General features: G+C 48.8%; 1 protein-coding gene across 1 annotated transcript in view; it reads left to right on the top strand.

The window, feature by feature from the left end:
* The window catches only part of dcaf1 (ddb1 and cul4 associated factor 1), a 101,689-nt gene that overhangs the window by 36,767 nt on the left and 51,190 nt on the right, over positions 1-13,732 (top strand). Inside the window, exons 9-13 of the mRNA XM_079530794.1 lie at positions 97-353; positions 8,329-8,430; positions 8,606-8,764; positions 10,354-10,533; positions 11,473-11,682. Coding sequence (XP_079386920.1) covers positions 97-353; positions 8,329-8,430; positions 8,606-8,764; positions 10,354-10,533; positions 11,473-11,682 — 908 coding nt within the window. The remainder of the gene's footprint in view (positions 1-96; positions 354-8,328; positions 8,431-8,605; positions 8,765-10,353; positions 10,534-11,472; positions 11,683-13,732) is intronic.

The following is a 13,732-nucleotide window of genomic DNA, read 5'->3' as shown; positions in this document are numbered from 1 at the left end:
AACGCTGCTCTTGGGGTGGCAGTCCGAGGGTTAAGGCCGATCAGTTATATAATGTTATAGTTTTACATGTTATATAATAATGTTCTAACTCCACAGCGCTAGGCTCCTCCTACCTGAAGCGGAAGGCCGACAGGGATAAGGCCGACAGGGAGACATTGGGCAGGAAGGCCAAGCAGAAGCTGAACTTCTCCCTGCCGGAGCCGGAGAGGAACTTCAGCGAGCTGTCCAACAGCAGCTGGTCCGAGATGAGTCCCTGGGTGATCGGAAACAACTACCACCTGTTCCCCCTGACGCCCGAGATAGAGCAGCGCCTCATCCTGCAGTACCTCACCCCTCTGGGGGAGTACCAGGAGGTAAGGACCCTAAACCTGACCCCCTAACCCTACCCCCTGACCCCTCTGGGGGAGTACCAGGAGGTAAGGACCCTAAACCTGACCCCCTAACCCTACCCCCTGACCCCTCTGGGGGAGTACCAGGAGGTAAGGACCCTAAACCTGACCCCCTAACCCTACCCCCTGACCCCTCTGGGGGAGTACCAGGAGGTAAGGACACCTAACCTTTAACCTTTAACCCTAACAACTACCACCTGTACTGTGAGCAGCAGTCTCATGTCTCTGCTGCATCGTGGGGCTCAGAGCAGCAGTCTCATGTCTCTGCTGCATCGTGGGGCCTAGAGCAGCAGTCTCATGTCTCTGCTGCATCGTGGGGCCTAGAGCAGCAGTCTCATGTCTCTGCTGCATCGTGGGGCTGTGAGCAGCAGTCTCATGTCTCTGCTGCATCGTGGGGCTCAGAGCAGCAGTCTCATGTCTCTGCTGCATCGTGGGGCTCAGAGCAGCAGTCTCATGTCTCGGCTGCATCGTGGGGCCTAGAGCAGCAGTCTCATGTCTCTGCTGCATCGTGGGGCTTGTGAGCAGCAGTCTCATGTCTCTGCTGCATCGTGGGGCTTGTGAGCAGCAGTCTCATGTCTCTGCTGCATCGTGGGCCTGTGAGCAGCAGTCTCATGTCTCTGCTGCATCGTGGGGCTCAGAGCAGCAGTCTCATGTCTCTGCTGCATCGTGGGGCCTAGAGCAGCAGTCTCATGTCTCTGCTGCATCGTGGGGCTCAGAGCAGCAGTCTCATGTCTCTGCTGCATCGTGGGGCTGTGAGCAGCAGTCTCATGTCTCTGCTGCATCGTGGGGCCTAGAGCAGCAGTCTCATGTCTCTGCTGCATCGTGGGGCTCAGAGCAGCAGTCTCATGTCTCTGCTGCATCGTGGGGCCTAGAGCAGCAGTCTCATGTCTCTGCTGCATCGTGGGGCTGTGAGCAGCAGTCTCATGTCTCTGCTGCATCGTGGGCCTGTGAGCAGCAGTCTCATGTCTCTGCTGCATCGTGGGGCCTAGAGCAGCAGTCTCATGTCTCTGCTGCATCGTGGGGCCTAGAGCAGCAGTCTCATGTCTCTGCTGCATCGTGGGGCCTAGAGCAGCAGTCTCATGTCTCTGCTGCATCGTGGGGCTGTGAGCAGCAGTCTCATGTCTCTGCTGCATCGTGGGGCCTAGAGCAGCAGTCTCATGTCTCTGCTGCATCGTGGGGCTCAGAGCAGCAGTCTCATGTCTCTGCTGCATCGTGGGGCTGTGAGCAGCAGTCTCATGTCTCTGCTGCATCGTGGGGCTCAGAGCAGCAGTCTCATGTCTCTGCTGCATCGTGGGGCTCAGAGCAGCAGTCTCATGTCTCTGCTGCATCGTGGGGCTGTGAGCAGCAGTCTCATGTCTCTGCTGCATCGTGGGGCCTAGAGCAGCAGTCTCATGTCTCTGCTGCATCGTGGGGCTCAGAGCAGCAGTCTCATGTCTCTGCTGCATCGTGGGGCTCAGAGCAGCAGTCTCATGTCTCTGCTGCATCGTGGGGCTCAGAGCAGCAGTCTCATGTCTCTGCTGCATCGTGGGGCTCAGAGCAGCAGTCTCATGTCTCTGCTGCATCGTGGGGCTCAGAGCAGCAGTCTCATGTCTCTGCTGCATCGTGGGGCTCAGAGCAGCAGTCTCATGTCTCTGCTGCATCGTGGGGCTGTGAGCAGCAGTCTCATGTCTCTGCTGCATCGTGGGGCCTAGAGCAGCAGTCTCATGTCTCTGCTGCATCGTGGGGCTGTGAGCAGCAGTCTCATGTCTCTGCTGCATCGTGGGGCTCAGAGCAGCAGTCTCATGTCTCTGCTGCATCGTGGGGCTCAGAGCAGCAGTCTCATGTCTCTGCTGCATCGTGGGGCTGTGAGCAGCAGTCTCATGTCTCTGCTGCATCGTGGGGCCTAGAGCAGCAGTCTCATGTCTCTGCTGCATCGTGGGGCTCAGAGCAGCAGTCTCATGTCTCTGCTGCATCGTGGGGCTCAGAGCAGCAGTCTCATGTCTCTGCTGCATCGTGGGGCTGTGAGCAGCAGTCTCTCTCATGGCATCATTATAAGCCACATTGAGTCTCTGCATACTGCTCTTTTTGTAGCGCCGCCACAAGTGGGCAGTATACATCGGTGTGCAAAAAGATTTAGATAGTGTGGACTTCACAGAAGCTGAACACATACTAAACTCACGAACATGCATATAACATTCTACGTTGCCTGTAGATGTTACTCTTCTTTGCATTATAAATAATGTCACAGTCAATATTGAGAGCAGACCCTCAGTAACTGCTGAAGGCCAGCACTGTATCGTCATAGGATGACCAAATCATCTGCTTACATCAGGTTTGATGACTGTGTTGCAGACCCTTCATGTGACCACCGCGCTCTGACTTTAGGTGCATTACCCGTTCAAAACATATCAAATAAATAATGGTAGTGGGTCACACACTCCAAGACTTCAGTTCAAAATATTGATTTCATTTTTGAACAGGGACAAACGTTTGAGCTATCCAGCCTTCATCAGTGCTGGATAGCCCAAACGTTTGTCCCTGTTCAAAAACGAAATAAATATTTTGAACTGAAGTCTTGGAGTGTGCGACGGAGGGAACATGTCCCCTCCATCTTTGAAAAGAAGAAAAACATGACATCATCCCCTCCATTAAATTAATTTAGAGATAATTTTAGCATATATTCAATATGAGCTGACTCCTTTTAACATATTAAGTGCCGCCTGGTGGACCAAAGTGGTGGTGCTTGGGTGCCGGGTGATTTTAGGATATTACGCTTTTGGCTTCCATCTTTGATGCTAAAGCATAGCATCAATGCTAGCGAGCAAAAATGAGGTCCATCCTTGCTCTAGAAAAGGCCAATGTTCACATCGCACTCACCAGATAATCAGAACATTCCTCCGAACATCGCCGATCTGTTCAACACCACGGACAGCGACATTAGTTTCAGAGAAAAAAAGCATGCAACGGCCGCGTAGTCTATAGAGTGAGACTATAGACTACAGATATGTTAGTCCACAGCCTAGTGTGAGACTATAGACTACAGATATGTTAGTCCACAGCACTGCCATGCTTTTGTTATTGCTTAATGTAAATCGCTCTGGATTAAGAGCGTCTGCTAAATGCCTAAATTGTATAGACTACAGATATGTTAGTCCACAGCCTCCAGTGAGACTATAGACTACAGATATGTTAGTCCACAGCCTCCAGTGAGACTATAGACTACAGATATGTTAGTCCACAGCCTAGTGTGAGACTATAGACTACAGATATGTTAGTCCACAGCCTCCAGTGAGACTATAGACTACAGATATGTTAGTCCACAGCCTAGTGTGAGACTATAGACTACAGATATGTTAGTCCACAGCCTCCAGTGAGACTATAGACTACAGATATGTTAGTCCACAGCCTACAGTGAGACTATAGACTACAGATATGTTAGTCCACAGCCTCCAGTGAGACTATAGACTACAGATATGTTAGTCCACAGCCTAGTGTGAGACTATAGACTACAGATATGTTAGTCCACAGCCTCCAGTGAGACTATAGACTACAGATATGTTAGTCCACAGCCTACAGTGAGACTATAGACTACAGATATGTTAGTCCACAGCCTACAGTGAGACTATAGACTACAGATATGTTAGTCCACAGCCTCCAGTGAGACTATAGACTACAGATATGTTAGTCCACAGCCTAGTGTGAGACTATAGACTACAGATATGTTAGTCCACAGCCTACAGTGAGACTATAGACTACAGATATGTTAGTCCACAGCCTCCAGTGAGACTATAGACTACATATATGTTAGTCCACAGCCTACAGTGAGACTATAGACTACAGATATGTTAGTCCACAGCCTAGTGTGAGACTATAGACTACAGATATGTTAGTCCACAGCCTCCAGTGAGACTATAGACTACAGATATGTTAGTCCACAGCCTACAGTGAGACTATAGACTACAAACATGGAGGGATGTCATTTCCGGGTCGGGCGGATGTGGCTCTTCTTCTTTGCTTATGTTGTGCATTTCACTGGCCTCGCGATCCCGCCTTGCCGTATATTAGATTAGTCGATGGGCGGCTCTTCCAAGAGAGATGTTGTGGGGGGGTGCTCAGTTATCCAGACATGAGATACTCCATATTTGACCAAGACTGACATCATAGTTTATGAGGTCAGGTTTCAGTCAGCTTGACTTAAAAGCTGATTACACAGAGTGTGAGGAGCAGTAGACGACGACAGTCAGAGAGAGACGGACCGTTAGATCACACATAGAGAGATAAACCCTTAATAACAACTTAATATTCTGCTCTAATCACAGCATAAACATTCCTGGATTGTATGAAACAGACATCAGTGGTTGAAGACACCCTGTGACCACTAGTTAAGAAACCTATAGGAGACCAAACGTATCTATCAATAGTTTTGTTTCTGAAGTGGTTCGTCCATTCAGGTATCTCGAGTGGAAAGAAGAATATGACAGAAAGACAGAGGCTGAAATCCAGCAGATGATCCAGGAGAGAAGATTCAGGAGGTCAAACGCTCAGTAGAGCTCAGCAGGAAATATGCAGATGCAGTCATAGCCGTCAGTGTGCAGGTTTTCACTGCTCTGATCAGCTGTATTCAGAGAAGCCAGGCTGAGCTCATTGATGTGGTTGAAGAGAAGCAGAAAACAACAGAGAAACAGGCTGAAGGCTTCATCGAAGATCTGCAACAGGAAATCACTCAGTTAGAGAAGAGAAGCTCTGAGCTGAAACAGCTCTCACACTCTGAAGACCACCTCCACCTCCTCCAGAACTTCACCTCCATCAACACCCCTCCACCCACCAAGGACTGGACAAAGGTCAATGTCCATCAGTCTTCACATGTGGGGACAGTGAGGACAGCTGTGTCTCAGCTGGAGAAGACACTCAGTCAAGAGATGAAGAAGCCATTTAGTCAACAGATGATGTGTGATGCTGAGCTGAGGAGGATCCAACGATATGAGGTGGATGTAACTCTGGACCCTGATACAGCACATCCCCACCTCATCCTGTCTGTGGATGGAAAACAAGTGAGTCATGGAAACATATGGAATAATCTCCCAGACAACACAGAGAGATACACTCCATGTATCAGTGTCTTAGGAAAGCAAAGCTTCTCCTCAGGAAGGTTTTACTACGAGGTTCAGGTTGGAAGGAACACTGAGTGGGATATAGGAGTGGTCCATCAACAGGAAGGGAGTAGATAAACTGAGTCCCAACAATGGTTCCTGGACTATAGCGTTGAGGAATGGAAATGAGTACGAGGCTAATGCTGACCCTGATGATGTCCTCCTCCCTGTAAGAGAGGAGCTCCAGAAAGTGGGAGTGTTTGTGGATTATGAGGAGGGTCTGGTCTCCTTTTATGATGTGGAGACCAGAGTTCACTCTACTCTTTCACTGGCTGCTCCTTCACTGAGAGACTATATCCACTCTTCAGTCCTGAGCTTAATGCTGGTGGTAGAAACTCTGCTCCTCTCATCATCTCTCCTGTCAACATGGGGTGATGACCTCAATGGGGACCCCCTTCATCTCTCCTGTCAACATAGGGTGATGACCTCAATGGGGACCCCCTTCATCCTGTCAACATGGGGTGATGACCTCAATGGGGACCCCCTTCATCTCTCCTGTCAACATGGGGTGATGACCTCAATGGGGACCCCCTTCATCTCTCCTGTCAACATGGAGTGATGACCTCAATGGGGACCCCCTTCATCTCTCCTGTCAACATGGGGTGATGACCTCAATGGGGACCCCCTTCATCTCTCCTGTCAACATGGGGTGATGACCTCAATGGGGACCCCCTTCATTTCTCCTGTCAACATGGACGCTGGTCTCGGTGACGACGGATCGTCCCCTCCATTAAATTAATTTAGAAATACTTTTAGCATATATTCAATTTGAACTGAGTCCTTTTAAAAACCGTAGGGTCAATTATGAACCTGTTGTACATTGGAGTTGTAGTACTGTGCAGTACTGTAATACTGTTGTACATTGGAGTTGTACTACTCGTCCAAACCTCCAGCTCTGTGGACATAAAATCATTTAACAACTTGATCACAAAAACATAAGCTGACTCCACCTAAATAAATGCACAAAATAAATAAACAAATGTCACCAAATTTGACTGAGAAACTGCCATCGCGCAAATTCCAGCTTTTCACCAGAGGAGAATGTTTTGTTTGTTTTTTTCCCCAAAATGAGTTAACTCCTATAGCGCCATTGGTAAATGGTAAATGGTGCATTTATATAGCGCCTTTATCCAAGGCACTTTACATAGATGCATTACATTCACCCATTCACACACACATTCATACACCGATTGCGGCGGAAGCCATGCAAGGTACCAACCTGCACATCGGGAGCAATTTGGGGTTCAGTGTCTTGCCCAAGGACACTTCGACATGTAGACAGGAGGAGCCGGGAATCGAACCGCCGACCCATGGATCATTGGACAACCTGCTCTACCTCTTGAGCCACAGTCGCCCCACAGTCGCCCCATTGCCGAAGATCATTGTCAATTGAAGCCTAATTTTGATACTGACGCTTAACGCCATTGCCGAAGATTAATGGCAATTGCGCTTTTATAGTGCATTCGATCGATCGAGCCATAATGCTTCTTTCGTTAGCCGGTTAGCTAGCTGTGTTGTTAGAACAGCACTGGATCGCCCATCTTAGATCGTCGTCGCCATAATAATCCATTCTATCCGTTTCTTTCAATCGACTGTGTCTCCTATTCCTTGTCCCAGATGGCATTTTGGTCAAAACAGCGTTTCTTTGACGGCACAGAGCCGGCGATGTGGAGCTCTCCAGTGCACCGGCATAGATCGATCATGTAAACAAAGCCTGTCTCGGCTCCGTCGAGCGTCCTAGGATAAGCTACTTCTGGTAGACTTGAACTGTGGCTTTTCAAAATAAGAGCTCAAATTTAAAAAAAATGCTGGCGTGAATTAGATCCTAATTTTTCAGTAAATGCTAGCGGAGTAAGAGTTAATAGCACAGGCAGTCTCTTCACATACTAGAGCGTGTCTGAAATAAGTGTCAGAGCTGAGATCGACATGTAAATATGAACAGTGTCTTTTCAGTAATCCTTTTTTTTTTTTTGTATTCAGACAGCCAGTAACGGGTAAAACGCTCCCAAAAATTTACTCTCTGTGACACTTCTAGGAGCCACAATCTGCATTCAAAGATTTACCTAGAAGCTTTGTCATTGGTCGATTTGTCTACTTCTGCTGGTATATATATTTTTTTTTCGACCAATGGGGATCCTCTGCCCGGAAACGGCGCCTCGCGGGTGGGCAGAGAAAGCCCAGGGTAAAACCCTGTTTATGGCCACGGAGCTCCGGGCACCACCTATGCTGCCCGGCGGGGTCCGGGGACCACCCAGTCCGCCCGGCGGGGTCCGGGCACCACCTAGGCCCCCCGGAGTGCTCCGGGGACCACCTAGGCCACCCAGCGTGCTCCGGGGACCACCCATTCCGCCCGGCGGGGTCCGGGGACCACCCAGGCCGCCCGGCGGGGTCCGGGGACCACCTAGGCCACCCAGCGTGCTCCGGGGACCACCCAGTCCGCCCGGCGGGGTCCGGGGACCACCCAGGCCGCCCGGCGGGGTCAGAGTACCCCCGGGGGTCCTTCCTACATACGGGACGGCACCAGTGGGCCTCGTGCCTTGGGTCTTCATGCATCACTGACGGAGCTGCTCATGTTGTGTGTGTTGCGGTCTAGCTGTTGGCAGTGTTCATGTCTCATTGTGTGTGTGTGTGTGTGTGTGTGTGTGTGTGTGTGTGTGTGTGTGTGTGTGTGTGTGTGTGTGTGTGTGTGTGTGTGTGTGTGTGTGTGTGTGTGTGTGTGTGTGTGTGTGTGTGTGTGTGTGTGTGTGTGTGTGTGTGTGTGTGTGTGTGTGTGTGTGTGTGTGTGTGTGTGTGTGTGTTGCGGTGTCTAGCTGTTAGCGGTCTTCATGTCTCAGGGAGCCAGACAGCTGCTGATGCACTACATGGATCTGAAGCAGACCAACGACGTTCAGCTGACCTTCGAAGCTCTGAAGGTAAAAAACACTGACCTGTCCTGATAACTGTACGTACAGTAAAACACTGACTGTCCTGCTTATGCTTAAAAAAACCAAGGAGTTAAAATTCCATAGACTTGGCTGCCATATGACGTAATTCTATCTGGTTTATCTCCATACTTCTCTCTCTCTCTCTCTCTCTCTGTGGTTCCAGTACCTGGCGTCTCTCCTCCTCCACAAGAAGTTTGCAGCAGAGTTCGTGGCTCACGGAGGAGTTCAGAAGCTGCTGGAGATCCCACGACCGTCCATGGCCGCCACAGGGGTGTCCCTGTGTCTCTATTACCTGGCCTACAACCAGGACGCCATGGAGAGGGTAAACATGTCATCTATATAGCCCCTAACTCTAACCCAGACCGGGCGTGTCCCTGTGTCTCTATTACCTGGCCTACAACCAGGACGCCATGGAGAGGGTAAACATGTCATCTATATAACCCCTAACTCTAACCCAGACCGGGCGTGTCCCTGTGTCTCTATTACCTGGCCTACAACCAGGACGCCATGGAGAGGGTAAACATGTCATCTATATAACCCCTAACTCTAACCCAGACCGGGCGTGTCCCTGTGTCTCTATTACCTGGCCTACAACCAGGACGCCATGGAGAGGGTAAACATGTCATCTATATAACCCCTAACTCTAACCCAGACCGGGCGTGTCCCTGTGTCTCTATTACCTGGCCTACAACCAGGACGCCATGGAGAGGGTAAACATGTCATCTATATAACCCCTAACTAACCCCTAACTAATCCAGACAACAGTCTTGTCAAAACTTGACTATTGTAATTCGCTCCTTACTGGCCTACCGGCATGTGCACTTAAGCCTCTCCAACTGATCCAAAACGCCGCAGCTCGTCTGGTCTTCAACCAGCCAAAATTCTCACATGTCTCCCCCCTGCTCCGCTCCCTGCACTGGCTCCCAGTCGCTGCCCGCACAGAATACAAAACTCTGATGCTGGCATTCAAAGCAACCAAAGGTATGGCTCCCCCATATCTTGCAAGCATGATTGAACCCTACAAACCCTCCCGCGCACTCAGATCAGCCAACGCAGGAAAGCTGGAAGTACCCTCACTAAAAACGCCGGGACAACGCTCCACACGTCCCAAACTCTTCTCCCTTCTGGCCCCAAAACTGTGGAATGCACTCCCCGTTGCAATCAGAACTGCAGCATCACTCCCAATCTTCCGCCGTAGTCTGAAGACCCACCTTTTCAGACTCCATCATGGCCCATAGCACTTATCCTACCCCCTTAGATAGCACTTTTTAGACTTAGATAGCATTTGAAACAGACTTATAGCATGTCATGTAGACAGCACAATAATTGCATTGTATGTAGTCATAGCACATCATAGTACATATGTATAGCATAGTATAGTATATATGTATATTTAAACATGTATAGTGTCATTATATAGATATGTTCTAGTTACGTTCTTAGCTTACGCATGTTTCTTGATAAATGCTTTTTATATATGTGATGTATTCCCATACTTTTGTTCTTGCCTAATGTAAGTCGCTCTGGATTAAGAGCGTCTGCTAAATGCCTAAATTGTAAATTGTAACTCTAACCCAGACCGGGCGTGTCCCTGTGTCTCTGTGTACTACCTGGCTTATAACCAGGACGCTATCGTTCTCTGGAAGACGATGTCTCTCTGTCTCAATCTCTTCTCTCCCCCCAATGATGGTCTTGTATCTCTCCAGGTGTGTATGTTCCCTGCCTCCACCCTCTCGGAGGTGGTGGGCTACACCCACCCTCTCAGACATATTGTTCTGTATCTCTAGGTGTGCATGCTGCCTGCCTCCACCCTGTCCGAGGTGGTGGTCTTATTGTTCTGTATCTCTAGGTGTGCATGCTGCCTGCCTCCACCCTGTCCGAGGTGGTGGTCTTATTGTTCTGTATCTCTAGGTGTGCATGCTGCCTGCCTCCACCCTGTCCGAGGTGGTGGGCTACACCCTGTGGCTGTTGGAGTGCTCCCACGCGTCAGGCTGCTGCCACGCCACCATGTTCTTCTCCATCAGCTTCTCCTTCCGCGCCGTCCTGGAGCTGTTCGACCACCACGACGGCCTGAGACGTCTGGTGAACCTGGTGAGACTCTATCTATCTATCTATCTGTCTATCTAACCCTGAGAGACTCAGAGATCTGTCTGTCTTTTCTCTCTAACACCCTGAGCGGCATAAACAGAGTTCTCCATCCTATCAATTAGTAACGCTCAGGACGGAGATTAATAAAAGGACGCAGATTTATTGATATCAAAACCGATCGCATCGCTCCACAGGCTGGGAGCGTCTGTTGGGCAACATTCAATGTAATTTCCGGTAGGACGTCATCCAAAGTGTCCCTCCCCCCCACCCTATTTTAGCCGATGAGATCGAAAATCTTATAATAATAATTATTTATCTAAATCATTCCGTCCAATTCTAATCAAAGATGATGTGTTAGACGGCCCACCGCGGTCCCGTCGCTAGTCGCGGTAGAATTAATCATACCTCCCGTCGATCACCTCGGGGTGTTTTGGCTACATCTAGCTGCTTCAGCTACATCCGGTCCGTCGCTAAATGTGCTCCGCTGCTATAAATCGCTGGGCTGTGATTTAATGGTCCTAAATACCCCCCAGGCGTTCGGGGTGTTAACTCTGTAGTCAACCTGGAGAGACTCGGAGATCACTTTGGTATATTGTGTAGAATAGATCAGTACAGTGATGTCCTGATGTTTTATAGATCAGTACATTGATGTCCTGATGTTTTATAGATCAGTACATTGATGTTCTGATGTTTTATAGATCAGTACTTTAGAGATCCTCAACCCAGAGGACCAGGGCACGCTGCTCAGTGATGTCCTGATGTTTTATAGATCAGTACTTTAGAGATCCTGAACCCAGAGGACCAGGGCACGCTGCTCAGTGATGTTCTGATGTTTTATAGATCAGTACATTGATGTCCTGATGTTTTATAGATCTCTACAATAGAGATCCTGAACCCAGAGGACCAGGGCACGCTGCTCAGTGATGTTCTGATGTTTTATAGATCAGTACTTTAGAGATCCTCAACCCAGAGGACCAGGGCACGCTGCTCAGTGATGACGAGATCTTCTCCAGCCGCCAGACGGCCAAGCACACCTGCATGGCTCTGCGCCGTTACTTCGAGGCTCACCTGGCCATCAAGGTGGAGCAGGTGAAGCAGTCTCTGCAGCGCACGGAGGGCGGAGCGCCCATCCACTCACAGCCCTATTACAAGGTACGGAAATACCCCATGCACTCACAGCCCTATTACAAGGTAAAAATATACCCCATCCACTCACAGCCCTATTACAAGGTACGGAAATACCCCATGCACTCACAGCCCTATTACAAGGTAAAAATATACCCCATGTACTCACAGCCCTATTACACGGTACGAAAATACCCCATCCACTCACAGCCCTATTACAAGGTACGGAAATACCCCATGCACTCACAGCCCTATTACAAGGTACGGAAATACCCCATGCACTCACAGCCCTATTACAAGGTACGGAAATACCCCATGCACTCACAGCCCTATTACAAGGTAAAATATACCCCATGTACCTAGCCTTAAAACAAGGTAAAAATATACCCCATGCACTCACAGCCTTATAACAAGGTAAACATATACCCCATGCACTTACAGCCTTACTACAAGGTAAAAATATACCCCATGCACTCACAGCCCTATTACAAGGTACGAAAATACCCCATGCACTCCCAGCCCTATTACAAGGTACGGAAATACCCCATGCACTCACAGCCCTATTACACGGTAAATATAAATCAAATCAAATCAAATCAAAGTTTATTTGTATAGCACATTTACATTGACCGAAGACAAACCAAAGTGCTGAACAAGAGCATGTAAAACAAGAACAGAGCAACAACAAGAGCATGTAAAGAAAAGAAAACAAAAACTAAAAACAAAAACAAAACAAAACAAAAACAAAGCAACAAGTGAGACCGGAAGTATAAACAGACATGGTATAAGAAGGGTACGCGTTTTCAGGCAACATTAAAAGCCAGGGAGAAAAAGTGGGTCTTTAGGAGAGATTTAAAAACACCCAGGGACTGGGCAGAACGAATGGGAAGGGGCAGGGCATTCCACAGTGTGGGACCGGCCACAGAGAAGGCTCGGTCACCTCTAGTGACACATGAGGTTCCAGGCACAATCAAACGCAGTTGGTCAGCTGACCTCAAAGGTCTGGCTGGGACGTATGGTTTAATGAGCTCGCAGAGGTAAGGGGGGGCATGCCCATTTTGGGCTTTGAAGACAAACAATAATAATTTAAAATCTATTCTAAAGCGAACTGGGAGCCAGTGTAGGGAAGCAAGGACAGGTGTAATATGATCGCGCTTTTTCTTTCCGGTAAGCAGCAGCATTTTGGACGAGTTGTAGGCGTCTGATAGCAGATTGATCGATTCCAAAGTACAGGGCATTGCAGTAGTCAATCCGCGAGGAAATGAAGGCATGGACAACTTTCTCTAGGTCTGAGGGAGGTAGATAGGCCTTGATCTTGGCCAGCAGCCTTAGTTGGAAAAAGCTAGCTTTGACAACGGCACTAATCTGCTTATCAAATTTAAATTTGTTGTCAAAGAGCACTCCTAGATTTTTAACAAAGGGGCGAGTGTTGATGCTGAGTGGGCCAAGGTCAGCGTTGGGATAGCTTGGGGCATGATCAAAAACCAGCACCTCAGTCTTTCCCTCGTTGAGTGTTAAAAAATTTGAGGCCATCCAAGCCTTAATATCTGAGAGACAGTCCAACAATGGTTTTGTTGAATCACTGGTTTTTGTGTTTAAGGGTAAATAAAGCTGTACATCGTCGGCATAGCAATGGAAAGTCATATTATGTTTTTTAATGATTGTCCCTAATGGCAGAATATACAATAAAAACAGAAGAGTGCCGAGAATGGAGCCCTGGGGGACGCCACAGTTAAGGGGGGCAGGACTAGAGGAAAGTTCACCAAGCTTGACTGTAAAGCTCCTGTCGGTGAGGTAGGACTTGAACCACTGCAGAGCAATGTCAGTGATGCCGATGTAATGTTCTAGTCTGGATAGCAGGGTTGGGTGGTCAACAGTGTCAAATGCCGCTGTCAGGTCCAGGAGCACCAAGGCAGCGGGGGAACCAGTGTCAGCAGTTAAAAGTAAATCATTGAAAACTCTGAGGAGGGCTGTTTCAGTGCTGTGGCCTGTCCTAAAGCCTGACTGAAAGGTTTCATGGATGCCGTGGGTAGTTAGAAATGATTGCAACTGGGTATAAACTAACTTTTCGAGAACC

The sequence above is a fragment of the Electrona antarctica genome (genome assembly GCF_951216825.1).
Source record: "Electrona antarctica genome assembly, contig: scaffold_56, whole genome shotgun sequence".
Lineage (NCBI taxonomy): Eukaryota > Metazoa > Chordata > Actinopteri > Myctophiformes > Myctophidae > Electrona > Electrona antarctica.
Note: the sequence above shows the minus strand (reverse complement) of the source record. Positions and strands in the feature narration are given on the sequence as shown.